Source organism: Crocodylus siamensis, chromosome 9 (genome assembly GCF_052110815.1).
Source record: "Crocodylus siamensis isolate JL-2025a chromosome 9, ASM5211081v1, whole genome shotgun sequence".
Lineage (NCBI taxonomy): Eukaryota > Metazoa > Chordata > Crocodylia > Crocodylidae > Crocodylus > Crocodylus siamensis.
In genome coordinates, this window is record NC_143403.1 from 60,356,729 (window position 1) to 60,377,223 (window position 20,495).

Below are 20,495 nucleotides of genomic sequence, written 5' to 3' on the forward strand. Positions count from 1 at the left end.
ATGCAAACTGATCCTGACACTTCAGAACAATGGGCTGAAATAAAGAGGATTCAGCTCAGTGTGGACAAGTGCAAAGTCCCACGCTGAGCCATGAATAATCAACTGCACAAACACAAGGTGTGGAATGACTAGCAAGGCAGCAGTCCTGCAGCAAAGGATCTGGATAGTCAGAATGGACCATAAATTAGACATAGATCAACAATGCCATCCATACTGTGGCAAAAAAGGCAAACATCATCATACTGCGATACACCGGCAAGAGTGACCTGAAGTCACTCTTCAGAAGTAATCCCTCCACTCAGGGGAGCCCCAGCTGGAGCACTGTGCCCAGTTTTGGGCACCACACTGCAAGAAAGATATGGCCCAATTGGAAAGAAGCCAGAGGGGGGGAGAGGGGGAAATGCTCAGAGGTCTAGAGCGTATGACCAGTGAGGAAAGATGGAAAGGATTGGGTTTGTTTAGTCTAGAGAAGAGAAGTTTGAGGGCCAGCATGCAAACAGTCTTGAAGTATGTGAAAGGTTACTGCCAAAAGGAAGGTTATAAACTCTTCTTGGTGTGCACTGAGGATAGGAGAAGTAGCAGTCAACTTAAACTGCAGCCAGGGAGATTTAGGTTAGTCATTAGGAAAAACTCCCTGTGAATAGTTAAGCACTGGAATGGATTTCCTCAGAGCGGTGGGTGCAATCGCCATCACAGAAGGTGAAGAGCAGCAAGACAACCATAGGAGAGGAACAGTTTAGGTCTAGCAGCTCTGGCTTGGGACACAAGGTAACCTCTCAATGTCCCTTCCAGCCTTTCTTTCCTTAGTTGTGTAATGAATGCCTTTCTTCCAAAGCCCTTTATAATCCTCACAGCACACTGGCAATAGCTGTTGCTGTCTTCCTTTCTCTGAGGCACCAGGGGGAAGAGTGGATCGCATTAGATCCGATCCTCGCCAGAGGACAGACCTGTACTTACTTCCAGCAGCTCTTGTGCTGGGCTTATCACCTACCTTCCCCTCTAGACTCATTGGGAACATGCCCCTCATACAAAGACATACAGGCATATGTATGCATCCAGGGAGCTGTGCAAAGCCAACATATCTCTTTACTGTTTTCAGATCTGAGCGTTATCTCATCTGGATGAATGCCTGCTAGTGTTTTACTGGTGTCAGTGAAATTAGTCTTAAGTGCAGCAGGGTGGTTGGTGAGCACCGTGATCCGCCACTGACTCAGTCTTCCAAAATAACCTGATTTGCTTCCCCAACTCCAGCAGCCGCTAAACAAAAACCAACGTAGATCCCAGGTAAAGAGTCAAGGTCGCTGTTTAGTTGCAACCTACCTGCAAAGCAGAGGGTGTCCCCTGCATCTCGAATATGTATGAGCTGTCTGTGGCAAAGATGCAGTGGATGTTGGCTGAGAAATCAGTTCATTCTGGCAGTGGGGCCCTGTCTGTAGGGCTTCAGACGCGATATACCCATCAGTGCCCTCATGGGGACTATCCTGGTGGGAGCCACATAGACTCCTGTCCCTGTCCCTGTCCCTGTCACTGAGGGGGCTCAGCTGAGCTCTGCTGGTTTGCACTAATTCCACACATGACTCCACTGGCCGGGGCCTCCGTCCAGGGCCTTGTCATCAGCCAGGCAGACTTCTCAGGACAAGGTAGCAGCCCAAGGACAAATCCTGCATGTTCCCCCTGCACCGCCTCAGGTGGAGAGAAGGGGGCAACTGCCACTGAGCGCAGCCACCAAGAGACGAAAGGACCACGATTCATTTCGCCTCTGGTCCTCATTTCCCACAGCCACCTCTTCTCCTAGCAGCCGGCCCTGTCCCATCCCAGCCCGAGCCCTTGGGTGGCGGCTCCTCCAGGTCCCCGGCTGCCTGGCAGCCCCTGGGAGCGGGGACGGTCCCTTCCTCGTGAGGCCACCGCGGGCAGCAGCCCCGGATCCTCCGCCGTCTCCCCGCGGGCTGAGTGCGGCCGGGCCGGAGGGAGGCCCGGCTCGCTGCCCCGGGCGGCTGGGCCCCGGGCGCCGGGCCGGGCCGCTGCCGTGTGCCCGGGAGCCGCCGGCGGGGGCCCTGATTAGCTGCCGGGCGATCTCTGCCCCCGGCCTGTCCTGCCCTTGACCCGCCCTCTGTGGACGGCAGCCAGCGGGGCCAGCTGCGGGCGGGGAGGGGGCTCTCCCCTGCCCCGGAGCCTGCGGGGCAGGGGACAGGCGGAGGCAGACGCGGCTCCCCGCACCCTCTGCCCCAAGTCCCCGCCGGGAGCCTTCTCTGCCCCGGGGCCGGCGGGGGGGCCGGGCCGCCGTCGGGCCGCCCCGGCTCCGGCCTGCGCTGCCCGCGGGGCTGAGGCCGCCGGCGAGCCCCCGCCGCGTGGCCGCGGCGGCCGGGCCGGAGCCGGCAGGTAAGTGCTGAGGCGGCTTTGGGCGCCGCAGGCCCGACAGCGCGTCCCCTCTGCCCGCCCGGGACGGCTCCGCGCGGGGGCCCGGCCTGGCGCGGCGCCGGGGCACATCGGGCGCGGCGCGGCGCGGCGCGGGCCTGGGGAGCGGGTCCGCGGCAGCCGCCTCCGAGCCGGGGAGGAGGGGAAAGGGCTACGCGGAGCCGGCCTGGGCTCGGGGCGCTGGGCACGGGGCGGCAGGCCGTCCTTCCTCCCGGCGAGCTGCTTCCTGGGCTCGGGCGGCGGCGGCCAGGGCGGGCACCGCGGCCGTAGCGGGAGGCGTCGCGGCGCGGCGGGGACGGACGACGGCCAGCGGCCGCCGCAGCGCCCGGGGGCGGCGGGGACGATGGTCAGTGGCGGAGCGGCGACCCGCGCCGGCCGCGGCACTGATGTATCGACAGAGCCTCGTGGGACGCGCGTGTGAAGCGTGTGTCTGGGCAGGTCCGAGGGCACGGCGGGAACGCCAGGGCACCCCGAGGAGACGGGACCTCCTGCGCGAGGAGCGCGTCGCTACCGCCGAGAACAACGCCGGCAAGGAAGCGCGACTGCTGTCCTTATTGAAACAGCACCAGCTATTCCCGTCGTCGCCGCTGTCTTAATATTATCGGTATCGTTATTGCCAGTATTATTGTTACTGCTGTTTTTATTATCGTGGGGGGAAAACACCCTGGGCAAACCCAGTTCACCCTCGCTTTGCCCGTGTGACGCGGGAGCCTGGCAGCAGGGACCCGTGCTCTGATGCGGGACGTGGCAGCTCTTCTGTGCTTATTAGTAACCAGGACATTATTGTTAGTAGTCGCTGTAGTCGCAGCTTTATTTGTATGGTTGTGATTATCATCGTGGTCTTCGTCGCTAGAAGCAGGAGTGTTACCCTCTTGAGTTTGATTATCGTCGTCTTTAATTATCATTATCATCGTCGTTTTTAGTAGTAGTATCATCTTGATCATCGCTATCTTTATTCTCCTCAGTAGCGATATGGTTATTCTTCTTATCGTTGTTGTTATTAGTATTATCATAACCATTGTCGCCCTCGTCCTCGTTATTAGCAGGCGTATTATCATCAGTATCATTGTTAGTAGTGGCATTCTCATTATAGTCGTCGTCATGATTACCACCAGCAGTAGCAATACCGTTGTTATTATTTTTGTTGTCATCACCGCCGCCGCCGTCATTAGGGGCATGTTGTCGTTATCCTTGTCGCCACCACCCGCAGCAGGACGCTTGTCCTTGTTGTCCTGGGTGCAAATATTCCGGCGATGCCCCGGCTGCTGCTGCTGCTGCTCCCGCGCCGACCCTGGCTGCGGCTGCTCCCTTCCCGCTGCTGTTTCCCGGCAGGGTAACGCGGGGTAATCGGTCCCCGGCGCCTCCTGCAGCCCCCGCTGCCCGCGCTGCCGGGCCGCGCTCCCATCCCGAGATGCGGCCGCTGTGGCGGCGCCCGGGCCGCGGCGGGAGCGATCCCGGGCCCCTGGACCCGCCGCCGGCTGCCCGGGGCCGCGCTCGGGCGCGGGAGCGGCTTCGCACCGGGCTGCGCTGCGGGCGCGGCGGCTCCGGGCTCGTCCCCTTCCCCCCGTGCCCGTCCTCTGCTGCCCGCCCCGCCGGCGCCGGCGAGCGCTCCCACCCGCCCTGGCCCCGCCGCGGACGGCAGCGGGAGGGCGGCGGAAGCCGGGGCGGAGGCCGCGCCGCGTGGGAGCCGAGGGGAGCGGGCCCCGGGGGCGCCGCTGTGCAGGGGAGCCTGAAGGCGACCCAGAGGCCGAGACCCCGGCCCGGGACCTCGAGCCTTTATTGTCCCGTGCCCGGGCTTGGGGCTCGGGCAGGCGCGCCCCGCTGGAGGAAGCGGCCCGGACTCGGGCCCGAGCCCGGCGGAGGCGGCCGGCCGCTAACGCGGGGCTCCCGGACCGCGGCGAGCCGGGGCAGCTGTCGCATGTGCCCGGGTACATGTGCGTGTGCACACGGGCGTGCACATCTGCAACACAGCTCGATAGTCCGCGCGCGTGAGTGCGTGTGAACCGCCCGGGGAGGAACCACCCACGTCCCGGAGAGATGACCCTGGGTGCGCGCACCCATACGAATCGTTGTGTTGTGTGTGTGTTTATACACGCCTTAATACAGTGTAGCTATGCGTATGCACACTGCATAGGTAATATAGCCATGTACATTACGTGTGTGTAGGATACGCACACACACCACGCACCTATATACACACGCATAATATACTACATGTGTGGGGGCTTCTGTTCCATCCAGGAGAACACAAAACCACAGCGCACTCCCTATGGCTGAAGAAGGGTGTTTGTGCCCGAAAGTTTACAAAAGAACAATTTTTCCAACTATTTAGTTGGTCTAATAAAAGATACCACATTTACCCAAAGAACCTTATCATATGCTTATATCTATCTATCTATCCATATATATATATCTATTCATATATCTATCTATCCATACACACACACACACACACACACACACACACACATATATATACATGTATATGCATATACATATACACACATATATGCTTCCTCAGCCTGACGAAGGGTCTTTAAACCCGAAAGCTTGCTAAGAATTTTTTTTTTCCAGCTATTTAAGTTGATCTAAAAAAGATAGATTCACCCCAAAAAACTTGTCTGCCTACACACACCTATACACACATGTAAATAGCATATATCATTGTATGTATAACAGTAGATATTGTGCGTGTCATTGCCAGTGGGTCTCAGCCTTTTTCAGACTCGAGGCGCGGCTCGGGATGTGCCAGCTCGCGGCTCTCCCTCGTCGTTTAACGACAGAAAAAAAATTAAGCGGTTTTTCTGTTGCAGACGACTCCGCAAACCCAGAGCAGGGCAGAAGGGTTTTGATGCTGCGGAGTCAAGGTATGAAATGTCTCCTAGGTTTCTCCTGTGAAGCCCGGGGTAGGTGTTTGTTCGCCTAATAGCCCCAGTGTTGTGGCACCCGGCGGCATCCTTAAAATGACCTCAGGGCAGCCCAGGGAGACAGACTATCTTGCAGGTCCGAAGCTGAGACTCACTGGTGCATATTCTTACATTACATGGCATTACAGTACAGAATATCGATGTCTATCAATATAATATCGTGTATCCCTGTAATATAGAATAATACAGTGTCAGTATAATATAGTCTATCAGTATACTAATATAAACGAATATATTATGTAATGTCATGTAATTTATTTATGGGATTATAAATATACAATATAAAGTACAATTATATACTATTTTAATGCTTGCATAACTATTCAATTATGGCATATTATAGTCTATATTCGTTTATATCGATATGCTATATTATCTTGAAACTGTATTATTCTACACTGTATTGATATACTACATTATACACTATTATAAGATAATTTAACAGTGTAGTATAATAATGGAATAGAATACACTGTGACTATGGCGTGTGGGGGTATGGAAATTATGTGTGCGTCTGTGTGTGTGTGTACGGCAAATATCTGTATGTGTATCTAAGTATGTGTGTGTGAGTATATGTGTGTGTGTTTATCTGTATAAATATGTGTGTATATATGTGTATCTATATAGGTGTATATATATGTGTGTGTGTGTGTGTGTGCGCGCGCGCATATATGTATGTACGCGTTAGATGAATCCAAAACTAGGTACACGCGTCTCCGTATATACGGTAGTGGCACGCAGGGGCAGGCGCGTGCACAGCCCGGTATATGCGCGGACTCCCGTGCGGCTCCTGCCTCGGGCGCGGTCCCACGCATGATTACACAACCCCGCGCCCGTTTGGCCCTGGCACGCGCCGGATCCCTGCGTGTGCGTTCCCACCGTGGCGCGGGCTCCGGCTGCTCGCGGCCCCGCTCCGCCCGCCCAGGCCCAGGCCCGCGCCCTCCCCAGCGCCCGCGGCCGCCGCGCGGCTTGATCAGGGATCGCGGAGGGTTCAACCCGCGTCGGTGCGGGGCGCCGGCCCGGCCGCGGGGCCGCGGGGCGCGGGCAGGAGCAGGCCGGGGTCGGCGCCCGAGACGCTGCGGGCTGCGCTCTCCCGCCGCAGGGGTGCGGGGCAGCCCCCCAGCCGCCCTCGCCTCGGCTTCGGCCCCCCGCGCAGCCTTCCCTGCGCTGCCCCGGCGTCGCTCTCCGCTGCCGGGCCAGGGTCCCAGCAGGGGGCAGGGGGCTGCCGGGCGGCTGAGCGCGGCCCCTTGCCCTGCCCCGGCCGTGCCCGCGGGCGCTGGGCTCCGGCCCGGCGCGTGTCTCGGGGGCGTGAGCGCCGCGGGGTTGCTCTCCCCAGCGGGCCGCGGCCCGGGCGAGCCGGCGGGCCCGGCCGGGTGCGGGGCTCTGGGGCCGGAGCTGCACCCGCGCCCGGCGCGTGTGCAGGGTGCGCCCGGCGGGAAGCCCGAGGCCCGGTGCGTGGTCCTGGGCGGCAGACACGCGGGGCCGCAGCGCCCGGCCGGGGCCACACGCACGTGCTGCCCAGCCGCACCTGCGGGGCCGCCGCCCAGGTGCCGCGGCGGGGGGAGGACGCTGTGTCAGCCGAGGAGGGCAGGGGTCGCTGCGGGGGGACGGGCCCCGCAGCTAGCGGCCGGGGCCGGGCGCCCACGGGCAGCCGCTGCGTGGATCCCGTTGTGCGGGGGGACCCCGCCACCGCAGCGGGGCCCGCTCCCGGCCCGCGCAAGGAGAGGGCCAGAGCGGCCCTGGGTCTGCCCGGCCAGGGACAGCTAGGCCGGGGGAAGCCCCCGGCAGCTCGGGCATCGGCTCCCCGCACGGGAGGGTGTGGGGCGGGCTAGTCCCCGCACGGGTAAGGGGGCAGCCCGCGGCGGCTCCCGGCCCGGCCCCGCGGCCGCACAAGCCCCCTCGTCTATTTGCAACGACTCCGGGCAGCGCCGTCTGCGTGCGGCCAAACGGGGCCGGGCCCGGCGGACACGCACTCGGCCGGGTCTTTGCCTTCCCGCAGGCCCGTGGGGCGCATGGGAGCGGGGCCACCCCGCGGCGGGCCGGCTGCACACCTCGGCGCGGGCGCGGGCAGGAGCCGCCGCGCGCGGGGACGGGGCGGCGGGTGATGCGGGCGGCACGCGGGACTGGGGACGCGGTGGCGGCCCAGGGCTGCCGTCACGCCCGTGGGAGCAACCGCAGAGCGGGCAGAGGCCTGCGGCTGGCCCAGCTTCCGCTGCGGGGACACAAAGGGGCGGCCGGGGCCAGGGTCCCCGCAGCGCCCGTGTCCTCCCGTCTGGCAAGCGGGAGCGGGACGGTGCAGCTCCGGGGATGCTGTGACCGCCCTGCTCCCTTGAGCGCTGAGTCCGCAGCGGGGGCGGACCCCCCCGCAAGGCGCTGTGCGTACACCTGGGCGCGGCCGGGCGGGGGTCCCGGGGCCGCACCCCGCCTGCCCCGGCCGGGCCTGCCATTGGGCGCCGCTGCCTGACTCCTCCCGCCGCGGGAGCCGGAGGAGCAGCCCCCGCCCCGGCGCCCGCAGCCCCGGCGGCATGCCCCGAAATGGGAAAGCGCCGCGTGCGCCCCGCGCCGCCCCCCCCCGGGCCCAGCGCGGGCGGGCGGCCAGAGCCGGGCCCCGAGGGGCGCCCCGCGGCCTGCACGTCGGGCGGGGAGGGGGCGGTGGCGGCCGCCCGGGGCCGGGGGGAAGGGCTGCGGGGTCCCCGCCCCACGCTGAGCCCCCAGGTGCGGACAGGGCGGGGCGGGGGCTGGGCAGGCCGGGCCCCGCTGTCCCGCACGCAGTGCCCGGGGGGGCCGCAGCCGGGGCTGCCCGGGAGGAGCCGGTGCGGGCGGCGGGGGGCGGCCGAGCCCCGGGCCCGTGCGCCGAGCCGGGGACCGGCAATAAAAGGGCCCGGCCCGGGCGCCGCGATCAGTGCGAGGCGGCGGCGGCGGCGGGAGCGGCAGTGAGTACCGCGCCGGCGGGAGCTGCGCGGGGGTGGCGGGTGTTAACCCCTTGTGCGCTGGGCACGGCAGGGCATGGGGGCCCGGCCTGGTTGGCTGCCCCCCTCCCCCCCCGGGCTGGGTCTCTGTCTGCGGAGGAGACTCAGTCCCACTTGGCCGCGCACCCCGGGCCCCGGCCTGGCGCCTCTCCGCATCTCGGCAGGGGCAGCTTCGGGCCGGGATGCGGGGAGGTGCGGGCGCCCGGGGTCAGGGGCAGACTGCTCGCGCCTGCGATGGCCCGTGCGGGACTCGAACCCGACGGCACCGGGCAGCTGCGGGCGGGGTGCGGGGGGCTCCGAGTGCGGGCCCAGGCCCAGAAGCGGCACATCCCCCGGCATAGCTCCGCGGGACCCTCGGCTGCAGCCGGTCTCGGCGGGAGCGGAGCCGGGGCCGTGCCCAGGCGGATCTGTCCCCGGGCACCGGGGCGGGGAGATCCCCGCGGAGCGGAGGAGCAGCCCCCGCCGTGCTCGCGGGGTCAAGGGCAGACACGCAGATCCCGGCCCTGCGGCACCGGTCGCCCAGCGGGGCTGTGAGGCTGCCGCTCCGCTCCTCGCACCGCTGCGACGTGCGGGGCCCGGGGCCGCCGGAACCGCCGCTGCTCCAGGCCGGGACAAGCGGGTGCCCGCCCCGGGCCCGACCCCCGCAGCCGGTCGGGGGGGATCGGCGTCGTGCCGGGCCGAGAGCAGACCCTCACGTGCGGGTCCGGCCCGCGCCCCGGGGGTACCGCCGCGAGCTGGGCCCGGGGCGCGGGCTGCCCCTCTGTCCGTGCGGCTCGGGCCGGGGCAGCGGCCGGAGCGGCCTGTGCTAGCGCGGGGCACGGCGCGTCCCGGCTCCCGGTTCCCCGGGGCGCGTTGCCTTCTCCGCTGGCACCAGCCCGGAGCAGCGGGCGCGGAGCGAGCGGCGGGTCCCAGGTGGGGCTCGCGGGGGCACGGCGAGGCCGGGGTGTCCCGTCACCTCCGTCCCAGCCCCTTCCCTGCCCCGTCGAGCGGAGCGGGCGCCGCCTGCCTCGGAGCGGGCCGGGGAAGCTGCCCCCGGCGGCCCCGCTGCGCCCCCCTCCCCCGGCGCTGCGCCGAGGGGCCAAGGGGCAAGGGCCGGGGCGCCCCGTCCCCCGCGCTCGGCTCCTGGCCAGCCCCGCGACACGGCCAGCTGCGGGGCCTTCAGGGGCCCCCGGGCAAGCGGAGGCCTGAGCTGCGGGGACGCGGCTGCCCGGCTGGGGCGGGCTCGGAGAAGCCCCCTCGGGGCTGTCCCGGCCCAGGCTCGGGCCCCGGGTACCGTAATTGCGGCTCGAGCTGCGCGTGTACAAACGGGTCCCGGCCTGTCTCCAATGGAGCGGGCGCCGGCACAAGCGGCCCCTGCTCGCGGCAGCCAAAAGGCCCCAGCCTGCCCCCCCCGGCTGTCCCGGACATCCGCAGCGTGACGCGCCCCCCTTCTCCCCCGGCCTTGGCATTGTGATTGACAGGGGGCTATTTCAATCCCCCCCTCCCCCCCAGCGGTGCCCGGGAGGCGGGAGCTGCTGCAGCCCGGGCCGCGCTCTGGCAGTAGCTGCGCTGCCTCGGCCGCCGCCGCCGCTCGGGCGCAGCCGGCTCCCCCGGGGCTGAGCGGGGCCGGCGCCTTTAAGGGAGCCGCTTGCCTGCGCGCCGCGGGGAGCCGCGTGGGACCAGCCCCCGCCTGCAGCCTTCCCCGGCTCCTTCCTCCGGCCCCGCGGCGCAGCTCGCGGCCCGGCCCGGCCCGGCCCGGCGGCTGCGGGAGCGGGGAGCCCGGCCCGGCCCGGCCCGGCGGCTGCGGGAGCGGGGAGCCCGGCCGCGCTCCCCTATGGACGAGAGCAGCCCGCTGTCCCCCAAGGCCAACGCGTTCAGCATTGCCGCTCTCATTGCAGCCGCCGCGCACGCGGGGAGCGAGGCGCTGGAGGAGCCGGGCGCTGGCCCCGCCAAGCCGCTCAGCCCCGGCGCCGCGCCGCGGAGGATGCATTTCAGTACCGTCACCAGGGACATGGAAGGTGAGCGCGGCCCGCGGCGCGGGGGGACCCGGCCCGCTGCAGCCGGGAGCGGGACGGGCGGCGGGGGAGGGGGAGGAAGGAGGGAGCAGCCCGGCTGCGGAGGGCAGAGGCCTGCGCGGGCGGGCGGGGCGGGGCGGGGCGGCTCGCGACGGTGGGCGACGGGGCTGGTAGGACTGCGCGAGGGGCAGCGGGGCCTGGCCCAGTCCCCCCGGGCAGGCGGCGGCAGCCCCGGCCCCGGCCCCGGCCCCGGCCTCCACGTGGCCGCTTGCAGCGGCCGCCGGTGCGGAGCCGGGCCCCCCGGGGCGGGCGGGGCGGGGGTGGGGGCGAGGGGCCTGGGCGCTGCCTCCCCCGCCCCGCCGGGAGCGCAGCCCGGTGCCGCGAGGCGCCGCGCGTCAGTCGAGCCCCGCGGGCCGCAGCCGCGGGCGGGGGAGGCGCTGCCTGCCGCTCCCTGCCCAGCGCCGCAGAACCGGTCTGGCGGCGGGGCGGCCGCGGGCCGGGGCCGCCGCGGGAATGCTCTCGGCCGCCTCCAGCCCCTGGCTCACGCAGCTCTCGCACTTGTGCGATGTCGCAGCGTTCACGGCCAACAGCCTGAGCAGCCTGAGCGCGGCCGGCGGCTACCACCTCTCGCCCTCCCCGGGGGACCCGTACGGGCAGCATGAGCCGCCGCACTACGAGCCCTGCTCGGCGCAGCACCCGCTCCCGCACCCGCACCCGCACCAGCACGCCTACTCCTTCGGGCCCGGGCCCGGGCCCGGCTCGGCCGCCTCCAACCCGCCGCCGCCGCCGCCCGGCCCCGGCCCCGGCCCCGGCCCCGGCCCCGAGCCGCCCGAGAGCGGCCCCGGCGGCGCGGCCTCGTCCGGCTGCTCGTCGGCCGCGGGCAAGGCGCCCGTCAAGAAGAACCCCAAGGTGGCCAACGTGAGCGTGCAGCTGGAGATGAAGGCGCTGTGGGACGAGTTCAACCAGCTGGGCACCGAGATGATCGTCACCAAGGCCGGCAGGTCGGTGCCCGCGGGCGGCTCCTTTCCTTGCGGCCCGGGCCGAGGTCCCGGTCTCGGGGCGCGCAGGCCGCCCGGCGGGGCAGGTGCGGTGCCCGGGCGCCTCCAGGCCGCATCCGCCTCCGCCGCCTTTCGCCGGGGAAGCGGGAAGCGGCCTGGCCGCGCCGGCTCGCTCGCGGCGGGAAGGCGGCTGTCGGGCCCGGGCTGCCTGCGGCGCAGGAATGGCGTGCAGGGCCCGGGAGCGGGAGCGGGAGGGGCCGGCCCGGCCGCCTCTCCCGGCCTGGCTTCCCCCTCCTGCCCCTTCTCGTTTCTCTTCTGTGCGGGGCGGCCTCGTGCCGGGAAGGGGAGCGCACGCAGCGGCGGAGCCGGCAGAGCCCTGGGCCGATCCCGCTGCGGATCGCTCGGCCTCCTGCACGAGCGGGGCAAAATCAACCCCTCTCCCGCGCTGAGGTCGCTCCAGCCCCGCGTCTGCTGCCTCCCGCCAGGCCTGGCCGGCCGGGCCCAGGAGGGAAGCGTTGAGCGCGGGGCTTGATCTGCGGCCCGCTCGGGAAATGCCGCCTCTCGGCTTGCCCCCGGGCTGGGTTAGGGAAAGCCCCGGGCGGCTGCCGCGGCGAGAGCCGTGCCCCGCGGCGCCAGGACGGGCCGGAGCCCCCGGGTCCCCCCCGCCGCGGTCGCTGCCCCCGCTCGGCCTGCGCCCGGGCCGGGCCGCGGGAGGCAGCGATCGCAGTGCGGAGCGAGATGCCCGGAGCCCGGCCGCTTTGTCTGGTCCTTGGGGCGTTTTCCCGGGGGCTGTGGTCGCTTCGTTTCCCCCGCCGAGCGGTAGAAGCGGGGAGCGGGGGCGGATCGTCCGGAGGCTCCCCGGGCCGCTCCGGGCCCTTCCACTCGCTGCGGTGGAGCCGCAGCCGCCGGGGAACAGGGCCGGGGCCGGGGCCGGGGCCGGGGATCTCCGCTCCGGGCGACCTCCTGGGGCCCGGGCGGGGCCGCCGGGACTCACGGCTCCTTCTCCCCCAGGCGCATGTTCCCCACCTTCCAAGTGAAGATCTTCGGCATGGACCCCATGGCCGACTACATGCTGCTCATGGACTTCGTGCCCGTGGACGACAAGCGCTACCGGTGAGCTGCAGGGCGGGCGGCGCAGCGGGCCCTGGCCGGGAGGCGCGGGCAGGGAGCTGCGGCGAGTGGCGACGGGCGCGGGGGAGTCGCCCCTTCCAGGAGTAAAGCGGGGCCGCGCGGGGAGCCGGCCCCCGCGTGGCCACGGCGCCCTCTCCGAGCCTGGCTGGCCCGCCCAGGGACGGGGAAACCTGCCCCGGCGCCGGCAACGAAAGGTCCGGGCAGGATCGGTCCCGGGCAGCCCCGCTGCTGGCCGCGGCGCGGGGCACCGGGCCCGAACGAAGCGAGGCGACGCCGCCGGCCCGCGGGTCCCGTCGGCCCGGGGCAGGGGCCAGGCCCCTCGTGCGGCCGGCGGGGGAGCGGGGCGCTGTCCCGGCCCAGCCCGCGCCCCCGGGCCCAGCGCTGTGCGCCCCCGGCGCCTGCGGGGCTGGGACGCGGAGGCGCCGGGGAGGTCGGGCCGCCCCTGCCCCTGCCCCTGCCCCTGCCCGTGCCCGAGCCCGAGCCGAGCCGAGCCGCTCTCTAGCGCCAGCCTTGGGCACGGGCCGTGAGCCTCGCACCCCAGGCCGAGCCGGCGGGACAGCCAGCGGGCCGGGCCCAGCGCTAGGTCCCCACACGGCAGCCGGGGCCCTGGCGCTAGCCAGCCGGGCCGGCTGCTAGAGGCCCCCCAAGCGCCGGGTTTCACTCGGGTTAAATGGAAGCCGCAGCACAACGCATCCCTGGCCCAGCTCGGCGCTGCCCGGGTCCGGGGGAGCCGGCCTCCTCCAGCCCGGCTGCAGCGAGCCCGCCGCTGCCCCGCGGCACTTGTGGGGCGAAGGGCCCGGGCGCCGTGGCTGCCCCGTGGGAAGCCGCGGCCCGCGCCTGACGCGCTGCGTCCCGCAGATACGCCTTCCACAGCTCCTCGTGGCTGGTGGCGGGCAAGGCGGACCCCGCCACGCCGGGCAGGGTGCACTACCACCCCGACTCCCCCGCCAAGGGCGCCCAGTGGATGAAGCAGATCGTCTCCTTCGACAAGCTCAAGCTGACCAACAACCTGCTGGACGACAACGGGCACGTAAGTGCGGCGGGGGGGAGCGGGCGGGCGGCGCCGGCATAGGGATGGCGGCCGCCGGCTGCCTTCGACACACACGGCCCCTGCGGAGCTGCTCGGGGGCCGCGCGGGAAGCGCAGGGCCGGGCCAAGGGCTCCCGCAGCCCCGGGCCGGGGCCCCCGGTGCCGCAGGGCAGGGCAGGGCAGGGCTGGGCATGAGCTGCGCGGGGGCTCCCCCGTGCCCCGGAGCAGGCAGGCAGGGCAGCCGGCCGACGGACACGGGTGGGCTGATCCGCCCAGCGCGGCGGAGCGGAGCGGAGCCCGGCTGAGTGCTGATTCCTTGCTCGTTTTATCATTCAGATCATTTTGAACTCCATGCACAGATACCAGCCCCGCTTCCACGTGGTCTACGTGGACCCGCGCAAGGACAGCGAGAAGTACGCGGAGGAGAACTTCAAGACCTTCGTCTTCGAGGAGACGCGCTTCACGGCCGTCACCGCCTACCAGAACCACCGCGTGAGTCCCGCGGGTGCGCGGGCTGTCTGGGACCCCGGCCCCTGCCCCTGCCCCTCCCCCCGGGACGCGGCGCCCGAGCCCCGGAGCTGCGCCTTTAAGGGCCTCGCCTGGCACCGCCTGACGGCTCGGCACAGCTGCGCCCGCTCCGCCCTGACCTCCGCGGCCGGCGCTGCCCCGCGGGGCTGGCTCGCAGGCTCCGGCAGCCGCTTCCAGGCGGGGAACGGCCCGGGCTCCTCCCCCCGGCCGAGCTTCCCCGCGGGCATCCCGGGGCGCCCCGGCGTGCCCCTCACCCCCGCTCCTCCCCGCAGATCACGCAGCTCAAGATCGCCAGCAACCCCTTCGCCAAGGGCTTCCGCGACTGCGACCCCGAGGACTGGTAAGTGCGGCGGGCCGGGGCCGGGAGCGGGGCAGCCCCGCGCCCCCGCCCGCCCCGCGCCCACCCGCCTCCCCTTCCAGGCCCAGGAACCACCGGCCGGGCGCCCTGCCGCTCATGAGCGCCTTCGCCCGCTCCAGGAACCCCGTGTCGTCCCCCGCGCACCACAACGGCACCGAGAAAGGTGAGCGCAGGGGCGGGCGGGCCGGGGCCGGGGCCGGGGCCGGGGCCGGGCCGGGCGGGACAGGCGCGCTAACGCCGCCCCGTGCCCGCAGACGCCGCCACCGAGAGCCGCCGGGAGTACGAGCGGGACGCGGGCGGCGGGACGCCCCTGCACGCCGACGCGGCGCACCAGCAGCTGCTGTCCCGCGTGCTGAGCCCGGCGCTGCCCGTGCCCGGCGCCGGCGGGCTGGTGCCGCTGGGCAGCGCGGCGGGCGGCCGGCCCAGCCCCCCGCACCACGAACTGCGGCTGGAGCCGGCCGCCTCGGAGCCGCTGCATCACCCGCCCTACAAGTACCCGACGGCCGCCGCCTACGACCACTACCTGGGCGCCAAGAGCCGCGCCGCGCCCTACCCGCTGCCCGGCCTGCGCGGCCACGGCTACCACCACCACCACCACCACCACCACCACGTGGGCCCGGCCGCCGCCAACGTGTACGCGCCCGCCGCGCCCGCCAACTACGACTACGGCCCGCGGTAACCGCGCACGTGGCCGCCGGCGGGAACCCCCGCCTGGAACCCTCCGACGTCACGCGGGGCCCGCCTCCCTCTCTCTCCGCCCCTGCCCCCTCGCAAGGGACGAGCTGATAGGCCCGCTCGGCTCGACAGACAGGCGCGACGCCCAATCGCGAGGCCGGGATGGGGGGCCTCGAACGCGGCCGGTGGTGCTTCACCTGAACGACTGGACACGCGGGAGTGACGTGCGCCGGCTCCGCGTGAGGCAGGCGCGCCGTGATTGGCCGCTGCACTTTGATTTTTATGAATGAAGCCATATGATGTTGCGCGTGTGCGCGTGTGTGTGTCCGCGCCGCCTCCCGCGGGCCGCCCGGAGGGGCCGCCTCTGCCCCGCGGCCCGGGGGGGCCCGTGGTCACGGTCGCAGGCGGCGCGCTGGGAGCTCCCGCTCCTTCCCACTGCCCGCAGCTGCTGGCATCCCGGCCGGCCTCGCCCAGGGCCAGGGCGGCACCAGCCGCTCGACACTGCCGCGGCCCCTGGAAAGCCAAAGCTGCGGCCACCTCCTCCCCGACGGGGCTTGGGGGGAGGCCCGGCGCTCCCCGCCCCATGCCTCTGGGGCTGGCCCGGCAGCTGCAGGTCTCAAGCGCGCAGGGTGCAGTCGCCTACCTGCTGCACCTCTCCTGGTGCCTCCAGGCTGTACCTTTTAGGGTTTTTCCCTCTCTGTCTTTTCCCTTCCAGGGGAAAGGATGGCCCGTTCCTCACAGTGCCTCCACCTACCTTGCCAGTATGCAGGCCATGGGCTTTGCTCGGTGCTCTCCCAAAGGTCCTGTACTCTAGAGAAGGCTTTTACAGTGACAGGGTTATCTGATAATAGTCTCCCCCCTCTGTGCACCGTTGTATGAAAAGGGGTGGGTTGTTTTTCATAAGCCCTCTCTCTGACGCCCCGGCCAGTGCCTCCACTGCGACTCAACAATATTGCATTAACCCCCCCCCCCAACAACCCATATTCCTGACTGTTCAGGTGGCAAGTGCTACTATCGCCAGCACCCTTAAGCCAGCCTTTGACAATCAGCTGTCTGCCTCCAAAGCTTCTTGGAAGGAGCGGGAAGGGATGCAGACGAAGGTGAATATTTTCTGTCATTGTATTTTCTGTTACGAACAGCTGGAGTCACGGTAAAGACATGTGAAAGAAACGCATATTTTATTTGACATTTGCAGTGAATTGTGAATTTTTTGTTTTTTAGTGTCTGACTGAAACATAATTGCTGTTCTCCAAAAGGTTGATGTAAAATAGCCTTGTGCTTCTTTTTTAGCCAGCGGGAAGCTGTTCTCTGACACGTTCTGTTCCCTTGCCGCTGTTAGCTCAGACTTTTCAGTATGAGTTGTTACCTGTACATTGATTAGTGCCAAAGCTTTTGGTCAAATGTTTAATGAAGTTGTTGTTATATTTATTTTTTTTCTTTCTGTCAGAGACTATACAACCTGTTTCTTTTCTTGATAGTTGCAGTATAGGGGGGCGGGGGGGAAGGCAAGACAACCAAAGAGTCATATCTGCAAACAGTGTAGATACTTGTAGATATTTGTAGATATGTGTAGATAATCTTACTAGAGGTAAATTGAAAAGACATTGGACAGTGACATTTATAAACGGTTTTCTCGTTTTTTGTTTTTGAAATGGTGCGTGCGATCGGTTTGTCTGTGCTGAAGCCAAGCAGCAGCCCCTCTGCTTTAGGTGAGGACTTGAAAAAGGTCAAGTACTAGGCTGGGATCTTTTAAGTCATTCCATATGAATGAACGGAGCCTTGTCCTTTTTCAGCCCTCGTCCTGAAGTCAGTGAGGCCAACCTGAGCTGTAGAGATCCACCCACCTGGAATGATTTGCCAGATCAAGGCCCCCCATCTTTCAAGTACAACCAGATCTTTTTTGGTCTTTGTTTACACTGTTGCTTTTCTTCCCTAAATGTACACAAGCTACAGCAGGAAACGGCCAGCTCTGGGATGGAGACTGGCGGCTAATCTGTCCCTAACACTTTTTTGCTGCACAGGGTGGTGAAGGAAAAGACATTTTTGGCAAGGGAGGCCTAGATTAATCTCTGCCCTTGCAGAATGTATCACAGTATCTATAACGTCCATACAGAACAAACAGGCCCTTGATTTAACTTCATGGGATTTAATTTCTCTCTCTGAAGAAAAGAGAGACCCTTGTCAGGACTTCAGCCTCTGGCTCTAGGAAAGAGCTAAGCCTGAAATTTAGATCACTAAACTATCACCTCTGCTTTTCTAACCTATGGACCACAGATAATTGAAAGGGAGGGAATGGAGAATGCAGGTTTAGGCATGGCTAAATAAGATGCTGTTTCCACATCTTTTACACCCCTGGCTTTAGGTCACAACTGAGAACACACTGGGTCCATCTAGCCCAGTATCCTGTCTCTGACAGTAGCAGGGGTGGATGCTTGAGAGGGAAAGCATTGACTAGGATACATCCAGAGTGATCTACCTGCTATTCATGATCCTCAGTGGCATCTACCATTATTGGTGCAGAGATACCGAAGCAAGTGTCCAACTCTTTTGATTAGAGCTATTAACAGATTTATCATTTGGGAATTTGTTTAGTCCCTTTTTTAACCTGACTCTGCATCTGCCACCTCCTGTGGCAATGAATGGCATTCGTTAACTATGCATTGCCTAAAGTGCTTTCTCTTGTTAGTTTGAGATCTGTCTCCTACTAATTTGCTCCCTACTTCTAGTATTCTGGGACTTGGTGAACAACAGTTCCCCGTTCATCTGGTCTATAATTGTATAGACCTCTATTATATCCTCCTTCAGTCTTCTCCTTTCCAAACTGGAGTTGTAGCCTGTTTCATCTCTCCTGGTATAGCAACTGCTCCATATCCCTGCTCATTTTGGTTGCCCTTCTCTCTGTATTTGTTGTTCTGCTTCATCTTGCAGAGATACAGAGACCAGAAGTTCACAGTGTTCAAGATGAATCAGCAAGATATTTAAGCACATGCTTACCTTTCAGCTTGTCAGTAGTCTAGATGACATGTGCTAAGTTAGCATTAAGCTACCAAGACAGAAGGCTCAGGCACCACTTACCTCTCTGAAATGGGGCAGGGGAGCAAACGAGAGAGAGAGTTACTGATTCGCTCTGCTGGCTAGTTGGCAGCTCAGGAAATCAGGTCATTTATATCATCGGCTAAACATAGAATCAGGTTCCTAGTGTTAGGTGCCCGCTGGTGGACAGTTTGGCCTCCACACCACCTGCCTGATAACTCGGGCCAAGTGCTCAGGGCAGCCTGGATTCCTAGGAGTGCTGTTTCCTCGCTGACTAATTTGAATTCTGTCTAACAAAAGGACCATGATGATGAAAACATCACAGTCTCTGCTGGCTTTAGTCTATTTGCTGAGGGAGGGGGAAGGCAAAGGGGTGGGATCACTGTCTGCTTCTGTCCCTTACAGCTTCCTGGCTTCACCAATAAAATAGGAAGAGGATTAGATTTCTCCGATTTGGTTATTGACAAGGATGTTGCAAGTCTGGAACCGTCAAGATCTTAAAAGTCAGACATCTGACTGGTCCTTCACAGAGCTTTGATCCCAAAAGTTTGGGACTGGTTGCTCACCCTCACCCCCTTTTCACTTTTCTTGCTTTGATAACCTCAGTCTTATTTATTGATTTCATTCAAAATGAGATCTACCCCCTGAGCCATTGGAGATGACAAATAATGTCTTTATAAGCTTCAGTTTGGAACACCCAGTTCTCCGCCTGCGATAGATGCAGGGAAGGCTGAACCATGCGTACGATGGGTATGTCCGGAAACTAGGACAACAAGCATGTATTTGTTGAGGAGCTCCAGTGTGGCTTTTCAGCTGCCTGCCAGGAGTTAGAAGGTCTTGGGAAGACTGAGGACATTTATGTCACAGCTGTCTTTTCGCCACACTGTCCCTCCTTGAATGCTTTGCTGCAAACAGGGTATTGCTGTTGTACTTCTTTGTGGGGTATTTTCCATGCTTTGGAGAAATACAACGATAATGCATAGCTCACCTCACTCCTCGACGTGTAAAGATCTGTCTTCGTGCGACCGTAAGGCAATATTCCACGCAAGAGGGAGAGGACGGACTCCACAGCTCTTTTTCTGGACGAGTTAATGGTTCATCTCTGGCCTCAGACCCGATCATTCTCTCTGATTCATAATGGGTTTCTCAGGAGAAACTGGTTTGACTTCCAGCTCATCAGCCAGCTCCTAAGCATTCGTCAGGACCCTGGGAAATCTCCTCTCAGAGTGGTAGTTCACAAGGAACTGCTCTGAGGCCGATGCACAGTGTGTTTGATACCTGCTTCAGAGACATTTCACCTGCAACATTGATGTGCCATACTTTCTGGAGTCATCGATTCCACGTTGCACAAGAATTCTGCGTTGCAGGTTTCTGGGATCCAGCAATCAGGCACTGTTTTGCCGGTGGCTCCTAAGGCTTTGAACCTTTTGCAATTGAAACTACAGCATGAGAGACTCTTGAAACTTGCTACTGAAATACACAGCTCACACCACTTCAGCTCTTCCGTCTTGTGTCTGTTTTGAGGTTTTGGAAACAAACTGTTCACATATTAGCTCACTGGGTCCCAGCCGTGGGGCCAGGTTGCGTAAAAAACTATATAAGCGCTTAAAACCACGTCAGAAAATACCGGCAGCTTCACGGTAACTAATGGCAATATCATTGAGCTGAGGATTGAAGGGCTATGTTTTGCATGGGAAAACAAACCGCTCCCTTGGTAAAGTCTGGAATTCCTTTGTAAATCCACTGTGCTCACCTTTCATATTTGTCCTATTGTGGTCATCTTGACCTCTCAAGCCACCACATGTGAGCCCCTTTTCTTTTGACTGCTCAAGGAGAGCTTCTGTCATTGCAGCAGCGTTAGGCTCTGCCATGTTCAGAAGTCTCATTGTCACCGCTTCCTCCTCGCCCTTGCTGCTTCCAGCAGGACAAACTGAATACTCCTTGCTCTCTGCTCTTGTTTACTACTGTCTTGACCTCAATAAAGCTTAAGAGAATAATGCTTAGCAGATTTCAGGGCAGAAATTCTCTCGGCCCTCCCAAGAATTTGGAGTAATTTCATGTTGAGTATTCTTGCTCAAGTAACGAGCGCTGATTTCCATCCAGGTCATTGGTCGGAGATGTTCTTTTCTCCCCATGCAAGTTTATATTTCCAGGGAAACCCCTCACCAATTAAAAAAACAAAGTTCTCTTGTGGGGTGGCTGGAGCCTCTCTGTTCAACCTTGGAGAGGAATGTCTTCTCTTCTGTGCAAACTGAGCAAATCGAAACTGCTCACCAGTGTTATACCAGAGCATTTGTTTGACTGGTTTCTTTATCGGCCATATGGTTTCACTTCAGTCTGAGTTCTGAGCTTCTCCACATAGGCTGGATGAATACAAGAGCTGACAATTTCTCATGTTTCTCAAGGAAATTATTCGTGTTCCTCCGTTCCCAAACACC

At 64.2% G+C, this 20,495-nt stretch overlaps 1 protein-coding gene across 7 annotated transcripts in view; it reads left to right on the forward strand.

Annotated features, from left to right (window-relative positions):
* The window catches only part of TBX1 (T-box transcription factor 1), a 55,976-nt gene extending 39,984 nt beyond the window's left edge, over positions 1 to 15,992 (forward strand). The window contains exons 1-9 of one of the 7 annotated variants that reach the window (XM_090063605.1): positions 2,183 to 2,379; positions 10,189 to 10,308; positions 10,880 to 11,306; positions 12,315 to 12,416; positions 13,293 to 13,464; positions 13,823 to 13,955; positions 14,264 to 14,331; positions 14,412 to 14,512; positions 14,604 to 15,992. In XM_090063605.1, the coding sequence (XP_089919731.1) occupies positions 10,275 to 10,308; positions 10,880 to 11,306; positions 12,315 to 12,416; positions 13,293 to 13,464; positions 13,823 to 13,955; positions 14,264 to 14,331; positions 14,412 to 14,512; positions 14,604 to 15,135 (1,569 nt within the window). In that variant the 5' untranslated portion in view covers positions 2,183 to 2,379; positions 10,189 to 10,274 and the 3' untranslated portion in view covers positions 15,136 to 15,992. Of the gene's footprint in view, positions 1 to 2,182; positions 2,380 to 2,623; positions 3,020 to 8,135; positions 8,276 to 9,263; positions 10,309 to 10,826; positions 11,307 to 12,314; positions 12,417 to 13,292; positions 13,465 to 13,799; positions 13,956 to 14,263; positions 14,332 to 14,411; positions 14,513 to 14,603 lie in introns of those variants that run through there. The other 6 variants (XM_090063606.1, XM_090063604.1, XM_090063602.1 and 3 more) reach the window with 6 other exon arrangements.
* The last annotated feature ends 4,503 nt before the right edge of the window (positions 15,993 to 20,495 follow it).